General features: G+C 48.8%; 1 protein-coding gene across 1 annotated transcript in view; it reads right to left on the reverse strand.

Annotated features, from left to right (window-relative positions):
• Nucleotides 1–4,299: 4,299 nt before the first annotated feature.
• LOC119954161 (bone morphogenetic protein receptor type-2-like) overlaps nt 4,300–17,011 on the reverse strand; it is a 96,320-nt gene continuing 83,608 nt past the window's right edge. The window contains exons 8-11 of the mRNA XM_038779121.1: nt 10,594–10,745; nt 8,549–8,696; nt 7,565–7,701; nt 4,300–4,728 (exon numbers count right to left, since the gene is read on the reverse strand). Coding sequence (XP_038635049.1) covers nt 4,600–4,728; nt 7,565–7,701; nt 8,549–8,696; nt 10,594–10,745 — 566 coding nt within the window. The 3' untranslated portion in view covers nt 4,300–4,599. The remainder of the gene's footprint in view (nt 4,729–7,564; nt 7,702–8,548; nt 8,697–10,593; nt 10,746–17,011) is intronic.

Consider the following 17,011-nt stretch of genomic DNA (forward strand, 5'->3'; position numbering starts at 1 on the left):
GAGTGGAGGAAGGAGAAAGGGAGTGAAACAGAGTGGAGGAAGGAGAAAGGGAGTGAAACAGAGTGGAGGAAGGAGAAAGGGAGTGAAACAGAGTGGAGGAAGGAGAAAGGGAGTGAAACAGAGTGGAGGAAGGAGAAAGGGAGTGAAACAGAGTGGAGGAAGGAGAAAGGGAGTGAAACAGAGTGGAGGAAGGAGAAAGGGAGTGAAACAGAGTGGAGGAAGGAGAAAGGGAGTGAAACAGAGTGGAGGAAGGAGAAAGGGAGTGAAACAGAGTGGAGGAAGGAGAAAGGGAGTGAAACAGAGTGGAGGAAGGAGAAAGGGAGTGAAACAGAGTGGAGGAAGGAGAAAGGGAGTGAAACAGAGTGGAGGAAGGAGAAAGGGAGTGAAACAGAGTGGAGGAAGGAGAAAGGGAGTGAAACAGAGTTGAGGAAGGAGAAAGGGAGTGAAACAGAGTGGAGGAAGGAGAAAGGGAGTGAAACAGAGTGGAGGAAGGAGAAAGGGAGTGAAACAGAGTGGAGGAAGGAGAAAGGGAGTGAAACAGAGTGGAGGAAGGAGAAAGGGAGTGAAACAGAGTTGAGGAAGGAGAAAGGGAGTGAAACAGAGTGGAGGAAGGAGAAAGGGAGTGAAACAGAGTTGAGGAAGGAGAAAGGGAGTGAAACAGAGTGGAGGAAGGAGAAAGGGAGTGAAACAGAGTGGAGGAAGGAGAAAGGGAGTGAAACAGAGTGGAGGAAGGAGAAAGGGAGTGAAACAGAGTGGAGGAAGGAGAAAGGGAGTGAAACAGAGTGGAGGAAGGAGAAAGGGAGTGAAACAGAGTGAGGAAGGAGAAAGGGAGTGAAACAGAGTGGAGGAAGGAGAAAGGGAGTGAAACAGAGTGGAGGAAGGAGAAAGGGAGTGAAACAGAGTGGAGGAAGGAGAAAGGGAGTGAAACAGAGTGGAGGAAGGAGAAAGGGAGTGAAACAGAGTGAGGAAGGAGAAAGGGAGTGAAACAGAGTGAGGAAGGAGAAAGGGAGTGAAACAGAGTGGAGGAAGGAGAAAGAGAGTGAAACAGAGTGGAGGTAGGAGAAAGGGAGTGAAACAGAGTTGAGGAAGGAGAAAGAGAGTGAAACAGAGTTGAGGATGGAGAAGGGGAGTGAAACAGAGTTGAGGAAGGAGAAAGAGAGTGAAACAGAGTTGAGGAAGGAGGAAAGGGAGTGAAACAGAGTGGCGGAAGGAGAAAAGAGAGTGAAACAGAGGTGAGGGAAGGAGAAAGGGAGTGAAACAGAGTGGAGGAAGGTGAAAGAGAGTGAAACAGAGTTGAGGAAGTAGAAAGGGAGTGAAACAGAGTTGAGGATGGAGAAAGGGAGTGAAACAGAGTGAGGAAGGAGAAAGGGGAGTGAAACGGAGTTGAGGAAGGAGAAGAGAATGAAACAGAGTGGAGGAAGGAGAAAGGGAGTGAAACAGAGTGGAGGAAGGAGAAAGAGAGTGAAACAGAGTGGAGGAAGGAGAAAGGAAGTGAAAACAGAGTGGAGGAAGGAGAAAGGGAGTGAAACAGAGTGGAGGAAGGAGAAAGGGAGTGAAACAGAGTGGAGGAAGGAGAAAGGGAGTGAAACAGAGTGGAGGAAGGAGAAAGGGATGTGAAACAGAGTGGAGGAAGGAGAAAGGGAGTGAAACAGAGTGGAGGAAGGAGAAAGGGAGTGAAACAGAGTGGAGGAAGGAGAAAGGGAGTGAAACAGAGTGGAGGAAGGAGAAAGGGAGTGAAACAGAGTGGAGGAAGGAGAAAGGGAGTGAACAGAGTGGAGGAAGGAGAAAGGAGTGAAACAGAGTGGAGGAAGGAGAAAGGGAGTGAAACAGAGTTGAGGAAGGAGAAAGGAGTGGAAACAGAGTTGAGGAAGGAGAAAGGGAGTGAAACAGAGTGAGGAAGGGAAAGGGAGTGAAACAGAGTTGAGGAAGGAGAAAGGGAGTGAAACAGAGTGGAGGAAGGAGAAAGGGAGTGAAACAGAGTGGAGGAAGGAGAAAGGGAGTGAAACAGAGTGGAGGAAGGAGAAAGGGAGTGAAACAGAGTGGAGGAAGGAGAAAGGGAGTGAAACAGAGTGGAGGAAGGAGAAAGGGAGTGAAACAGAGTGGAGGAAGGAGAAAGGGAGTGAAACAGAGTGGAGGAAGGAGAAAGGGAGTGAAACAGAGTGGAGGAAGGCGAAAGGGAGTGAAACAGAGTGGAGGAAGGAGAAAGGGAGTGAAACAGAGTGGAGGAAGGAGAAAGGGAGTGAAACAGAGTGGAGGAAGGAGAAAGGGAGTGAAACAGAGTGGAGGAAGGAGAAAGGGAGTGAAGAACATTTATTTCCTCAACATCATCGACGAGTTCTCCCGGTTCCCTTTTGCCATTCCATGCCCTGATATGACCTCCCACACAGTCATTAGGGCCCTGCATAGTGTCGTCACCCTGTTCGGTTTCCCCAGCTACGTGCGCAGCGACCGGGGTTCGTCCTTTATGAGCGACGAGCTGCGTCAGTACCTGCTCGACAAGGGCATCGCCTCGAGCAGGACTACCAGCTACAACCCTGGGGGAGAGGTGGAGAGGGAGAACGCGACGGTCTGGAAGACCGTCCTACTGACCCTCCGGTCTAGAAAACTCCAAGTCTCCCAATGGCAGGAAGTCCTCCCAGACGCGTTCCATGCTATCAGATCCCTCCTCTGTACAGCTACAAATCAAACCCCTCACGAGTGACTCTCAATTTTTCTAGGGGCACTACCACGGGAGTCTCACTTCCGGCGTTGCTCAGGACACCAGGCCCGGTCCTCCTGAGGAAGTACGTCAGGGGGCACAAAACTGACCCCCTTGTTGAAAAGGTGCGCCTCCTCCATTCCAACCCCCAGTACGCATTTGTGGAGTTCCCGGACGGTCGCCAGGACACAGTATCCCTTCAGGACCTGGCACCTGCTGGATCCAGCCCCCCCACCCCCACTGAGGAACCCCTTACCCCGTTCCCTATGCTGCCACCCCCTCGCGCCCCCGATTCTGCAAGCTCCCCCCACCGGTTCCACGCGCCAGAACCAGCCCGCCCCCAGTCTCCGGTCGAGCCAGAGGTGTATAAGATTCAGACGAGACCCGCCCCGGAGTCTGCCATCGTACCCCAGCTCTCAACACCCATCCAGCAACCGCAAGAGGCTGCAGTCCCGGTGCTCCGCAGATCGAAATGAACAATTCATCCACCAGACAGACTAACTCTGTGAGCCACCACCCCCGCTGGACTTTATTTTTTTAACAGGGGGTGAATGTGGTGAATGTGATTCACACCGGATTATAATCTGTATATACATGTGCCTATATTGTATGTGCAGTTGCACCACCTGACCACCAGGGGGAGTAGCTCTGGGAATGCTCGAGAATTGTACTGGGCTTCTCCCTTGGCTCTGTCCAGGACTCCTCCCCCTGGAGCTGCTGTATAAAGATCAGTGCCACATGGTCAGCCAGCCAGTTCACCGAACGTTCAATGGCTAACCGGCTGGCTCTGTTGTGAGTATATTAAAACCGTTATTCTAATCCTACAAGCACGTGTCCGTAGAATTGTTGGTTCCAACAGTCCTCTTTCACCCTCCTTCACCCTCTTGCACTCTTTAACCCTCTTTCACCTTCCTTCACCCTCCATCACCCCCTTTCACCCTCCCTCACCCTCTTTCACACACTGTCACCCTAACCCTAATTCGGCCGAGCGGCAGCAAGTCAGCATTGTTTCGTGAAGCGCCGTGAGAAATTTTTGACACTTTTTACACCACCTAACCTGAACCCTAACCCTGAACCTAACCCTAAAAATTAGATGGAATTATGCAATTTGAAGCCACTTATTGGCTCCTAAACTGTGCAAGTATTTGCGCACTTCATTCATCACGCAGTGCAGTGCTCCCTCTGTACTGACCCGATGACAGTGCAGCACTTCCTCAATACTGACGCTCTGACAGGGCATCACTCATATACTATTGGCCTAGAGACAGTGTGCCATTCCATTGCATTGACAAAGGGCCAGTACTGAACGAGTTCTGCACCTGCAGTGGCGCAGTATATGGGGAAAACTAAACTTCAGAGGTCAGTATTGATGGAGAACTGCACTGTCACATGATCAGCATTGAGGGAGCACCACACTGTCTGAAGTGCTTTCTTTCAGATGGGGCATTAAACCACGACCTCATCTGTCTTGGGCGAATGTTAAATGTCCCACTTCCACAATTTTGTCTCTGCGTCTAACCGGTATCAAACATTTGTGCCCGAGACAGATACTTAGTGAAATAAAAATGTTGTCTCACAGGAAACTCAAACTAAATAAGCTATACAGCAGGAAAAACTGATTTATTTTATACATGTGTACCTTTAGAGCCTTTAATACGATCAGGATAGGATCAATACACTTCAGAAACAGTAGAATATCTCAAAGCCCCTCTAACTGAGGAGAATCGAGCACAGATGGAAAGTGATCAAAGACACCGGTGATGTTTTTGATAGGCAGATCTAAAAAGACATTACTGAATGTGGAGTCATCAGTGAATAGGCTGCAGTGCCTGTCAATAGAGATTTTTCAATTAACTGGGATACAGATTCACGCTGCTAAATTCAATCACGTTTTACGCAGATTAATTGGAATTTGGCAGCTCCTGTTGCAAATGTTCAACAAAATTCTTCATCCTCTGTTCCACACACTGAGCTGTAAGGCGGGCATCAGAATCATGGTCCCAGCAATCTCTGATGGTTTCCAATATGCACTGCAAATCGAACAGACAACAAAGTCAGGAAATGTTTAAGCATCACCAAGAGGAGAGTGAAAGAAGAGGACATTGGGACCGAGAGTCAGCAGCACCTAGAGGAGAATGTGAGAGAAGATTGTAAACAGTGTGAGACTGCAGTTTGAAATCTGAGTGCTAACTTGGAGTGTGGAGCTCCTGAGGTGATGTCAGGATTCAAAAGTGACGTGGGGCAAGTAGAAAAAGCTGATTGGGTGAATACAGTGAGGCACGTATTTATGATTTTTATCACTTATAATTCATAAGAACTTTATTTTTTTCATTTATGGTTTGTAAGGGCTATATTCTGCAATAATAAGGAGCAGGGAAGAAGGACCCCAGGCTAATTGATCTTATTTTATTTTAGGCATCTTCTAAAAGACTTATTTTAAATGGGTGAGTCATGGTAGGGGGGCTCAAAGCTGTGGTGTGTTCCTCCTTTTCTACATGAGAATCAAGGAACACATCCAGTGCCCGGGACCAGCATATGTGTAGGAAGTGTCTCCAGCTACAGCTCCTCGAAGCCTGGAGCGGAGGTTGGGGGCACTTTGGAGCACCCACATTGTGTAGAATATCGTGGATAGCAGTTAGAGAGAGGTGATCAAACTGCAGGTTAAGACTCCACAGGCAGGACGGGAATGGGTGACCACCAGGCAGAACAAGAGAACATTCTGAAGGGGAGGGTGAATGGCCAGTGATCACGGGACACACTGATGCAAATGACATAAGTTAATATAATGGGATGAGGTTGTAAAGGCAGAATATAAGATGCTAGGAAGCAAGTTGGGAAGTAGGACCTCAAAGGTAGTGACTTCAGGATTACTATTGGTGACACATACTAGTCAGAGCAGAAATAGCAGGATAAAGCAGATACAAGGCTGAAGGGAGGGTGCAAGGGGAAGGGTTTCAGATTCCTGGGACATTGGAACAGGTTCTGGGGAGGTGGGAACAGTGCAAACTAAGCTCAACTGGGTGTGATGTCCTCGGGGGAGTATTTGCTAGAGTGGTTGGGGAAGGTTTAAACTAAAATGGCAGGGAGGTGCGAACCTATGCAAGGAGTCATAGGAGGGGAAATCCCGGACAAGAATAAAAGGCAGAAAGGGGAATAAGAAAAGTGATAGGCAGAGAAATCAAGGGCCAGGATCAAATGGGCCACAGTGAAAAATAATGGGAACAAGACAAGGAATGATTAAAAGACAATCCTTAAGGCTTTGTACTTTAATATACGGAACATTCACAATAAAATGGATGAATTCAACGTGCAAATAGATGTAAACAGGTATGATATAATCGTGAATACAGAGACATTTTTTTTAAAAATTTGAAACACCCATTTCATTTTTTTTTCAATTAAGTGCAATTTAATGTGGCCAATCCACCTACCCTGTACATCTTTGGGTGGTGGGGGTGAGACCCACCCAGACACGTGGAGAATGTCCAAACCCAACACCGGCCGTGACCTGGAGCTGGGATTGAACTTGGCCTTCAGCACCGTGAGGCAGCAGTGCTAACCACTGCACCTCCTTGCCGCCCATGGGATTACAGAGACATGACTGTGGATGACCAGGGATGGCAACTGACCATGGAGGGGTATTCAGTATTTAAGAAAGGCAGACAGAGTTATATTGCTGATTAAAGAGGAAATTAACGCAATAGTGAGGAAGGATATTAGCTCTGAAAATATGGAGTCTGTATGCATAGAATTGAGAAACACCAAGAGGCAAAAAACATTAGTGGGGGTTGTAAATAGACCCCAAGCTGTAGTGGTGATGTTGGGAATGGTGTTAAACAAGAAATTAGAGACACATGCGATAAAGGGCATCTGTAATGAGGGGGTGATTTTAATTTGCACATAGATTAGGCAAATCAAATTAGTATCAATTGTGATGAATGTAAGAAATGTTTGTATATTATGTGTTGTAGTTTGTTGCCGTAATGTTGTTAAAAAACCCCGGTTAAAATACTCACAGGCAGCATGTCTTCTAAAGCTATGATTAATTAGTCGTAACAGTGAGATAATAATTGAATTTAACCATTTACTTGTTTACATATGATATATTGTTTATGTTTAGGAGGGCCCTGGGGTGTAGATATGAGGGATTGCGTTGAGTCCTAGTTAAGCAGGGCATGAGCCACCTTAATGGGAGGAGACTGAAGAATGCCTTATGCTTGGGATACAGAGGATGTAATTAATAGGAAAAGCCAGGTTTGTCTGTCGTTTTGCAATTTTGCCATAGGATTTTCATGTGAACAGACATATCTGACAAGATGGAAGAATTTTCAAGTTGTTCCTGAAAGGGTCTTTCTCCAAAGGTATCCACATAGAAATAAGTAATCCTGTTTGTTACCTTTATTTGTAAGTGGTTTTTGAACTATACATAGAGATATAGTTGCAGGTGTAGGGAGTTTTTCCTTTTATTTAAGAAATGTTTGAACTGTCAACTGTAAAGCTGTTTCTTTGTTGCTAATGTGATTGATTCTGTGTTTAAATTAAAGTTTGTTTTCACATTAAAGTTACCTATTGGGCAGAGTCATCACTCCTGGGGTGAAGTACCCTTTCCTCACAGTTTTACAAGTTGCAAATTGTTGGGTTTCTCATCTGGGATGCAATGTCTTGCTCTGTAAATACCTTGTAGCTCAAATTGTTGATAGTTTAAACAACATGGATGAATGTTCTAAGTTGTTAGTTGTGAAATTGATTTATATATTTTTCAATATGATAAAGGCTGAGAGATTTCAAACATATAGAAATTGTCATAGAAACGTTCTGGCAAGTGAAAGCCATTCGGCCCATCAACTCCATGCCATATTTACAAACCATGTAGCATTTATTCCAGTTTGCTGGGAATTTAGGTCTCTGTCTCATTATCGACACAATTGTCACCATCTGTTCAAATGTCGGATTTCTCCCTGTCTCGGCTTCAAATGCAGCTTGGAAGTCGGGCACAGACCCACCTGTAGAAAACCAAACACACTGTGAAATCAAAGAGGGATCCAAGAGTGGATAGAAGAGAAATTAGCAGTAGGACATGGGCAAGAATGAATTTGCAGTACAACAGTCCCTGCACAATAGCACAGTGGGTAGCACTGTTGTTTCACAGCGCCAGGGTCCCAGGTTTGATTCCGGTCTTAGGTCACTGTCTGTGCGGAGTCTGCACATTCTCCCCATGTCTGCATGGGTTTCCTCCAGGTGCTCCGGTTTCCTCCCACAGTCCCGCAAGACGTGCTGTTAGGTAATTTGAACATATTGAATTGTCCCTCAATGTACCTGAACAGGCGACTAGGGGATTTTCACAGTAACTTCATTGCAGTGTAAGCCCACTTGTGACAATAAAGATTACTATTATTAATACTGGCCCTCCAACAGTGCAACACATCATCAGTACTGGCTCCCACAGCCCTGCACTCCTTCAGTACTGACCCTCTAAAAGTGCAACACTCCTTTAGTCCTGACCCACTGACAGTTCAGTGCTCCCTCAGTACTGACCCTCTGACAGTGCAGCACTCCCTCAGTACTGACCCTCTGACAGTGCAGCACTCCCTCAGTACTGACCCTCTGACAGTGCAGCGCTCCCTCAGTACTGAATGCAATAATGAAAAATGTTTACAAGCTGTAAATTGTAAGGGAGGGGGAGAACTAGATTTCTCTGATTGCGTGTTGGAATTGAAGTAAGATTTTAGTCAAAGCCTAACCCTTTCTTCATTGTACATAAGAACATAAGAAACAGGAGTGGGATAGGCCATTTGGCCCTTCAAGCCTGTCCCCTGAACCCTTGACTCTCTTGTCTTGTCGGTTGCTCACCAGAGAAAAGGTCAGTACATTTCATGAAGATTTCCCACAGAATGAGAGCCAGTGAATATACGTCTGCCTGTTTCAGAGTGGACGCACAGTCCCGCAGGTTAATGGAACCATCCAGAATTTCAGGGGCCATATAACGGTGTGTCCCCACCTGCAGAAAGATGGAAGCCAAACACAAGAGTGATGTTTCTGTCTGAAACAATAAACATTTACCCATTGCTTGTGTAGTCTATTCAACTGCTGAACCTTTCTTGCTCTAGGGGTCCCCGGGTACAAAGGGTTGTTGCCCCCTTTCTGATCTGTGCTGTCAGATTCGTGAGTAAATTTACAACCCCAGCCTTCATCCCATTTAGTCCAAGGTACTCGGAGCACCAATTCTTGGAGTTAAGAGAGAACTAACATCCTGTGACAGTGCATCACTGCTATTCCTATTTACTTCATTGTCTGTAGCCTAACACACTGACACTTTCTCCCCCCCCCCCCCCCCCCCCCATCTAATATATTTGAACTGTTTTGTCATGTATCAGATGAAAAGGATCAGGATGAGAGAGAGCACAAAATGAAAGAATGAGCAAACAAAGCAAACGCAACATGAGGGAAAAGATTTTCATGCAATAAATGGTTATGATCTGGAATGCAATGCCTGAGAATGTGGTGAAAGCAGATGATACGACCATCAATTCATACGAGACATTTAGTAGAAGTGAACAGTGGTTTTAATCAGCTAGATCTGTGCCTGCCTGCGACTGCTCTGTACTGAGTGCCTACAGCCACCCCCCCCCCCGAGGGGGCGGAGCCACAGGCGGAGCCCACAACGGCATCAACATAATACAACACAGTACAGTGGTGAATTGTAATAGCATACGTTCACCACAGCAGGTTCAGTCATGAAATTCAAAAGATATTGGACTGTTATCTGAAAAGGAAGAATGTCTAGGATCACGGGGAGAAGGAAGGGGTGTGACAATAGGTGAAATGCTCATTCGGGAAGCTGGTGCAGATACAATGAGCCTTTTGCTCTGTGACAGATCTGTTGTTCTGTGATTCCATAGCTTTACAAATTTCATGAATAAAGTATGAGCTCGATCTTCCCAAAGGGAACAAAGTCCCCGAGCGAATGTATTTAGCTGCGTGTTTCCCGGCACTCGCAGTGCTGAGAAACACGAGGCTATTTAACGTACTCGCTTTGATTAAGGGGCCTAAACAGGGAATACACATAGTCCCGTTTTTTACAACGTAGAGCTCCGCTTGCCGGAACTCCCCATTGCAACGAGAGATCAGGACGTCATTTTTAAATGGCCTCCCAATCTCAGAGGCCCCCAAAAGAATCCCCGACCTCCCCCCACCCCAAACACCCACGCCGGGAAACCCCAGCCCAATCGCACGCGTGCAAAAAATGTCAGCTTGGCACACCCAACCTGGCAGTGCCCCTGCCAGCAGTGCCACCTTGGCAGTGTCAGGCTGGCATGCAGGTGGCACTGCCAGGATGCCCAGGTGGCACCGGCAATGCCAGTGCACCACCCTGCCCCATGGGCACGCAACATGGGCTTCTGATCCCCTTGGAGACTCTCACGAGTGCCCTTACATCTGGTCCCAGCATCAAATGGTGCTCGCCTGAGATCGCCGAGCAAAAGGATTGAATCTCAAAGCCTCAGGTACCTCGGGAATGTGCGCATTAGAGTGAGGCTAACTTCCTCGCTCTGATATGCAGATTTCCCAAAAAGTGAGATCTCGTACGATTGCGGTAAATCTCGCGATGCGTTGTGAGCCAGGTAGATCCCGGGAGCGGAGTCTCCCGGTTTTCAACGTCCACGCTGTGCCGCGCCAAGCTGCTTCTCCGGCGCAGCGTGGCTGGAGGATTGCACCCTATATCTCTGGGGGAAAAAATGTCCTGGCTCCATCCCTCTCGCCCCATCATCAGAGCCAGCTTTCCTTTCTTCCCTGAGACCTTCCGCTACTCTCTGTAACAATTGGTTACCACAGTAATGTTTGTTTGTAGTTCTAATTAAATTTTGTACTGCAGGAAGCAGATACATCTATTAATTTACCGTGTATATCCGGGTGGTTTTGCAGGTCTCCGCACCATGGCTGCTCATTGCAGCTGCAACACCAAAGTCACTGATGACACAACTTCCACCTTCCTTTACCAGGACGTTGTGACTGGTTAGATCTCGGTGGACAATGACTGGTTTGTAAAAACCTGGCAAAGAGAATCATCTTTTTGTTACCATCACATTAGTTGGGAAGGATAGAGAGAGTCATACAGTCATACAGACTCAAAACATTTATTCTGTTTCTCTCTCTACAGATGCTTCCACACCTGCTGGGTTTTTCCAGTATTTTCTGTTTTATTTTAGGTTTTCAGCATCCGCAATATTTTGCTTTTATAAAACATACAGTGCAGAAGGAGGCCATTCGGCTACTCGAGTCTGCACCGACCCACTTAAGCCATCACTTCCACCCTATCCCCGTAACCCAATAACCCCTCCTAACCTTTTTGGACACTAAGGGCAATTTAGCATGGCCAATCCACCCAACCTGTGCCTGGACTGTGGGAGGAAACCGGAGCACCCGGAGCACTTTGGAAACAGTGACCACAATTCGGTGACCTTTACGTTAGTGATGGAAAGGGATACGTATACCCCGCAGGGCAAGAGTTATAGCTGGGGGAAGGGCAATTATGATGCCATTAGACATGACTTAGGATGTGTTGGTTGGAGAAGTAGGCTGCAAGGGTTGGGCACACTGGATATGTGGAGCTTGTTCAAGGAACAGCTATTGCATGTTCTTGATAAGCACGTACCAGTCAGGCAGGGAGGAAGGGGTCGAGCGAGGGAACCGTGGTTTACCAAAGAAGTGGAATCTCTTGTTAAGAGGAAGAAGGAGGCCTATGTGAAGATGAGGCGTGAAGTTTCAGTTGGGGCGCTTGATATTTACAAGGAAGCGAGGAAGGTTCTAAAGAGAGAGCTGAGACGAGCAAGGAGGGGACATGAGAAGTCTTTGGCAGGTAGGATCAAGGAAAACCCAAAAGCTTTCTATAGGTATGTCAGGAATAAAAGAATGACTAGGGTAAGAGTAGGGCCAGTCAAGGACAGTGGTGGGAAGTTGTGTGTGGAGGCTGAGGAGATAAGCGAGATACTAAATGAATACTTTTCGTCAGTATTCACTCAAGAAAAAGATAATATTGTGGAGGAGAATGCTGAGACCCAGGATATTAGAATAGATGGCATTGAGGTGCGTAGGGAAGAAGTGTTGGCAATTCTGGAGAAGGTGAAAATAGATAAGTCCCCGGGGCCGGATGGGATTTATCCTAGGATTCTCTGGGAAGCCAGGGAAGAGATTGCTGAGCCTTTGGCTTTGATTTTTAGGTCATCATTGGCTACATGAATAGTGCCAGAGGACTGGAAGATAGCAAATGTGGTCCCTTTGTTCAAGAAGGGGAGTAGAGATAATCCTGGTAACTATAGGCCGGTGAGCCTAACGTCTGTGGTGGGTAAAGTCTTGGAGAGGATTATAAAAGATACGATTTATAATCATCTAGATAGGAATAATATGATTAGGGATAGTCAGCATGGTTTTGTGAAGGGTAGGTCATGCCTCACAAACCTTATCGAGTTCTTTGAGAAGGTGACTGAACAGGTAGACGAGGGTAGAGCAGTTGATGTGGTGTATATGGATTTCAGTAAAGCGTTTGATAAGGTTCCCCACGGTCGGCTATTGCAGAAAATACGGAGGCTGGGGATTGAGGGTGATTTAGAGATGTGGATCAGAAATTGGCTAGTTGAAAGAAGACAGAGAGTGGTAGTTGATGGGAAATGTTCAGAATGGAGTTCAGTTACGAGTGGCGTACCGCAAGGATCTGTTCTGGGGCCGTTGCTGTTTGTCATTTTTATAAATGACCTAGAGGAGGGCGCAGAAGGATGGGTGAGTAAATTTGCAGACAACACTAAAGTCGGTGGAGTTGTAGACAGTGCGGAAGGATGTTGCAGGTTACAGAGGGACATAGATAAGCTGCAGAGCTGGGCTGAGAGGTGGCAAATGGAGTTTAATGTGGAGAAGTGTGAGGTGATTCACTTTGGAAAGAATAACAGGAATGAGGAATATTTGGCTAATGGTAAAATTCTTGGTAGTGTGGATGAGCAGAGGGATCTCGGTGTCCATGTACATAGATCCCTGAAAGTTGCCACCCAGGTTGATAGGGTTGTGAAGAAGGCCTATGGTGTGATGGCCTTTATTGGTAGAGGGATTGAGTTCCGGAGCCATGAGGTCATTTTGCAGTTGTACAAAACTCTAGTACGGCCGCATTTGGAGTATTGCGTACAGTTCTGGTCACCTCATTATAGGAAGGACGTGGAAGCTTTGGAACGGGTGCAGAGGAGATTTACCAGGATGTTGCCTGGTATGGAGGGAAAATCTTATGAGGAAAGGCTGATGGACTTGAGGTTGTTTTCGTTAGAGAGAAGAAGGTTAAGAGATGACTTAATAGAGGCATACAAAATGATCAGAGGGTTAGATAGGGTGGACAGCGAGAGCCTTCTCCCGCGGATGGAGGTGGCTAGCACGAGGGGACATAGCCATAAATTGAGGGGTAATAGATATAGGACAGAGGTCAGAGGTGGGTTTTTTACGCAAAGAGTGGTGAGGCCGTGGAATGCCCTACCTGCAACAGTAGTGAACACGCGAACATTGAGGGCATTAAAAAACTTATTGGATAAGCATATGGATGATAAGGGCATAGTGTAGGTTAGATGGCCTTTAGATTTTTTCCATGTCGGTGCAACATCGAGGGCCGAAGGGCCTGTACTGCGCTGTATCGTTCTATGTTCTATGTTCTATGGAGGAAACGCACGCAGACACAGGGAGAACGCGCAGACTCCACACACACGGTGACCCAGCAGGGAATCAAACCTGTGACCCTGACGCTGTGAAGCCACAGTGCTATCCACTTGTGCTACCGTGCTGCCTGTGCTATATTAGGACAGAGAGCAGCTTGTTATAGGTTGTATTTGAGATAAGGAGAGATTTATTACATTCCCCTGGTAATGGAGCAAAGATACAGATCAGCTGTGATCACAGCATGCCTGAGGGGCTGAATTGCCTCATTCTGTTCCACAAGCTCAAAGGACCGAATGACATCCTCCTGTTCCTGTGTAACAAGTTCAGTGTGGTAAGTGGCCCCCCTTCATGCTCCTACAGACTTGAGGAGTGTGGTAAACCACTGTTGCACCTATATTAGGTGATGTATGGTAGGACCTCTACTACATGTATGGCGGTAGTCCCTGCCTGCTGGCTCCGCCCAGTAGGCGGGGTATAAATTTGTGTGTCCTCCATGTTACAGCTATTTCGCCAGCTGCTGTAGGAGGCCACACATCTTAGAGCAATAAAGCCTCAGTTGTATTCAACTCTCGTCTTTGTGCAATTGTTCGTGCATCAATTTATTGCTCTAAGATCTTCAGAAGATGGACCTCCGTATCAAGCCGGATCGCCTGCAGCTGGATCCGCAATCAAGCGACGCCAAAAAGGACTTGCAACACTGGCTGGCTTGTTTTGAGGTGTACATCAGGTCTGCACCTAACCCTGTTCCAGAGGCTCAGAAAATACAGATACTATACCCGAGGTTGAGCTCCAATGTTTTTCCGCTGATCCAGGACATGCCGAACTACAACAAAGCCACAGCACTACTTAAAGAAAATTATGCCCAGCAGACAAACATGCTCTTCACCAGACACGTACACGCCACTCGCTCTCAGTTCCCTGGTGAGTCCATAGAAGACTTCTGGTGGGCCCTAATCCCACTAGTCCAGGACTGTGACTGTCAGGCCGTTACAGCCACTGAACATTCTAACCTCCTTATGCGGGACGCTTTTGTTATGGGGATTGGGTCGGACCTCATACGCCAGCGACTTTTAGAAGCGGCCACATTTGATCTCGCAGAGACAAAGAAACTAGCGCTCTCTATGACGGTCGCCTCGCGCAATGTTCAGGCCTACACCCCCAGCCGCGCGGCCCTCCCCTCCTACGCACGTGGACCCCACTGACGGCCGCCCCAGAGGGGGCCTTACCCAGCCAATACGCCTGCGTCACACGCCAGCCAGCGAACCCCGGGGGTCCCCGATGTTACTTTTGTGGCCAGCATAAACACCCACGCCGGACTTCCGGTTGCGGCTATGCGGAGCTAAGCGGCAAGTTCGGCAGCTCCCGCTTTAATAGGACTTGTGGGCTCTTTTAAGGGCCCCAAACGGCGCTGATTCAATGATTCCCGGTGGATAAAGGGGTCTGGAGCAAAAACCCCCCGGGATTTATGGTGCGGACTCGGAGTGGGGCGAGGAGAAAAACGGCAGCAGCTCCCCTAGAAAAGCGGGGGAAAGTGGACAAAATGGCGGCCGGTGGAGACCCTGAGGAGTGGAGGCAGTGGGCGGAGGAGCAGCAGGCGGCCCTTCTGCGCTATTTTACAGAGCTGAAAGGGGAGTTGTTGGAATCCCTGAAGGTAATGACTAGTAAGCTGCTGAAGACCCAGACAACCCAGGGTGCAGCGATACTTGAGTTGCAGTAGCAGGCCTCTGAGCGCGAGGAGGAGGTTTCGGCCCTCGTGGGGAAGGTGGAGATACACGAGGCGCTTCATAAAAAGTGGCAAGATTGGTTCGAGGAGATGGAGTTTCGGTCACGGAGGAAGAACCTGCGGATCCTGGGCCTCGAGGAGGGGCTGGAGGGGTCGGACCTGCCGGCCTATGTGGCCGTGATGCTGAACTCGCTGGTGGGGGCAGGATCCTTCCATCTGCCCCTGGAACTGGAGGGGGCCCACAGAGTACTGGCCAGGCGGCCTAAGGCGAATGAACCCCCGCGGGCGGTGCTGGTGCGGTTCCATCGGTTCAGTGACCGGGAGTGTGTTCTCCGATGGGCCAAGAAGGTGAGGAGTAGCAAGTGGGAGAATTCGGTAATGCGTATCTACCAGGACTGGAGTGCGGAGGTGGCCAAGCGGAGAGCCGGGTTTAACCGGACGAAGGCGGAGCTCCACGGAAAGCAGGTGAAGTTCGGCATGTTGCCGCCTGTGGGTCACCTACAAGGACCGGCATTACTACTTTGAGTCCCCGGAGGAAGCGTGGGCCTTTGTGCAGGCTGAAAAGTTGGACTCGAACTAGAGATTGGGGGCTGTGGGAGTTTTTCTATTTTTGTATCACTGTTTATGCTGTTGCTGGTTATTCTGTTTGTTTCTGTTTTTTCTCTCGCTTTCGGATGATGTTGGTTATGGTTTTGTGTTTTAAGGGGGGTATTGGGAGGGCAGCACGGTGGCACAGTGGTTAGCATTGCTGCCCACGGCGCTGAGGACCCGAGTTCGAAACCCGGGTCACTGTCCGTGTGGAGTTTGCACATTCTCCCCGTGTCTGCCTGGGTTTCGCCCCCACAACCCAAAAATGTGCAGGTTAGGTGAATTGGCCACGCTAAATTACCCCTTAATTGGAAAAAATAATTGGGTACTCTAAATTTATTTTTAAAAAAGGGGGGTATTGGGGTTTGTGGTTGATCTGTGTCTTTGTTTGTACGGAGTTGGTGGATGGGTTGGGACTGCTGTTTGGGAGCTGCGTTGGTGGGGTGGGGCAGTGTGAAAGCGTGGGCTTTTCTCTGGTTTCCCGTGCTGCGGGGCGAGGGGGTGGAGCTGGTGGCGTGGGGCGTGGCTATCAGATCCGTTTTCCCGCGCTGAAGCGGTGCCAAGGAGCTGATGCAGCGGAGGAGGGAAGACCTTATACCGGGAGGGGTCGGAGTTAGGGCGGGAGCTGCCGGGGTCAGCAGAAGTCAGCTGGCTCACGGGAGTACTGTGGAGGGAGAGTTGCGGCTAGGAGGGGTCCTAACCTTGGGTGAGGGGGGGGGGGGTGATACCGGGTTGCTGCTGGATTGGCTAGGGAGGAGTTGGTGCGGGTCGGGGGAGTCGGGGTGAGGTTCTATCGCCGTGGGAAAAGGGCCGAATGGGTGCTGGCCAGGGGCGAGCTGTCGGTGGGCTATGGCTAGTCGACGGGGGAGGGGGGCGGGGTGCCCCCTGATCCGGCTGATTACGTGGAACGTGAGGGGGTTGAATGGGCTTAAGCGGGCCCGGGTGTTTTCGCATCTGAAGGGGCTGAAGGCGGACGTGGCCATGCTCCAGGAGACCCACCTGAAGGTGGCGGACCAGGTCCGTCTGAGGAAGGGGTGGGTGGGGCAGGTTTTCCATTCAGGGCTCAACTCGAAGAACTGGGGGGGTGGCAATCCTGGTGGGGAAGAGGGTGGCGTTTGAGGCGTCTGAGGTTGTGGCTGATAGTGGCGGCAGATATGTGATGGTGAGCGGTAAGCTGCAGGGGGAGAGGGTGGTGTTGGTAAATGTGTACGCCCCAAATTGGGATGATGCTGGTTTCATGAGGCGTATGTTGGTCCGCATTCCTTGCCTGGAGGTGGGGGACTTGATCATGGGGGGGGGGGGGGACTTGGGTGTGCTAG

This window comes from Scyliorhinus canicula, chromosome 19 (assembly GCF_902713615.1).
Source record: "Scyliorhinus canicula chromosome 19, sScyCan1.1, whole genome shotgun sequence".
NCBI lineage: Eukaryota > Metazoa > Chordata > Chondrichthyes > Carcharhiniformes > Scyliorhinidae > Scyliorhinus > Scyliorhinus canicula.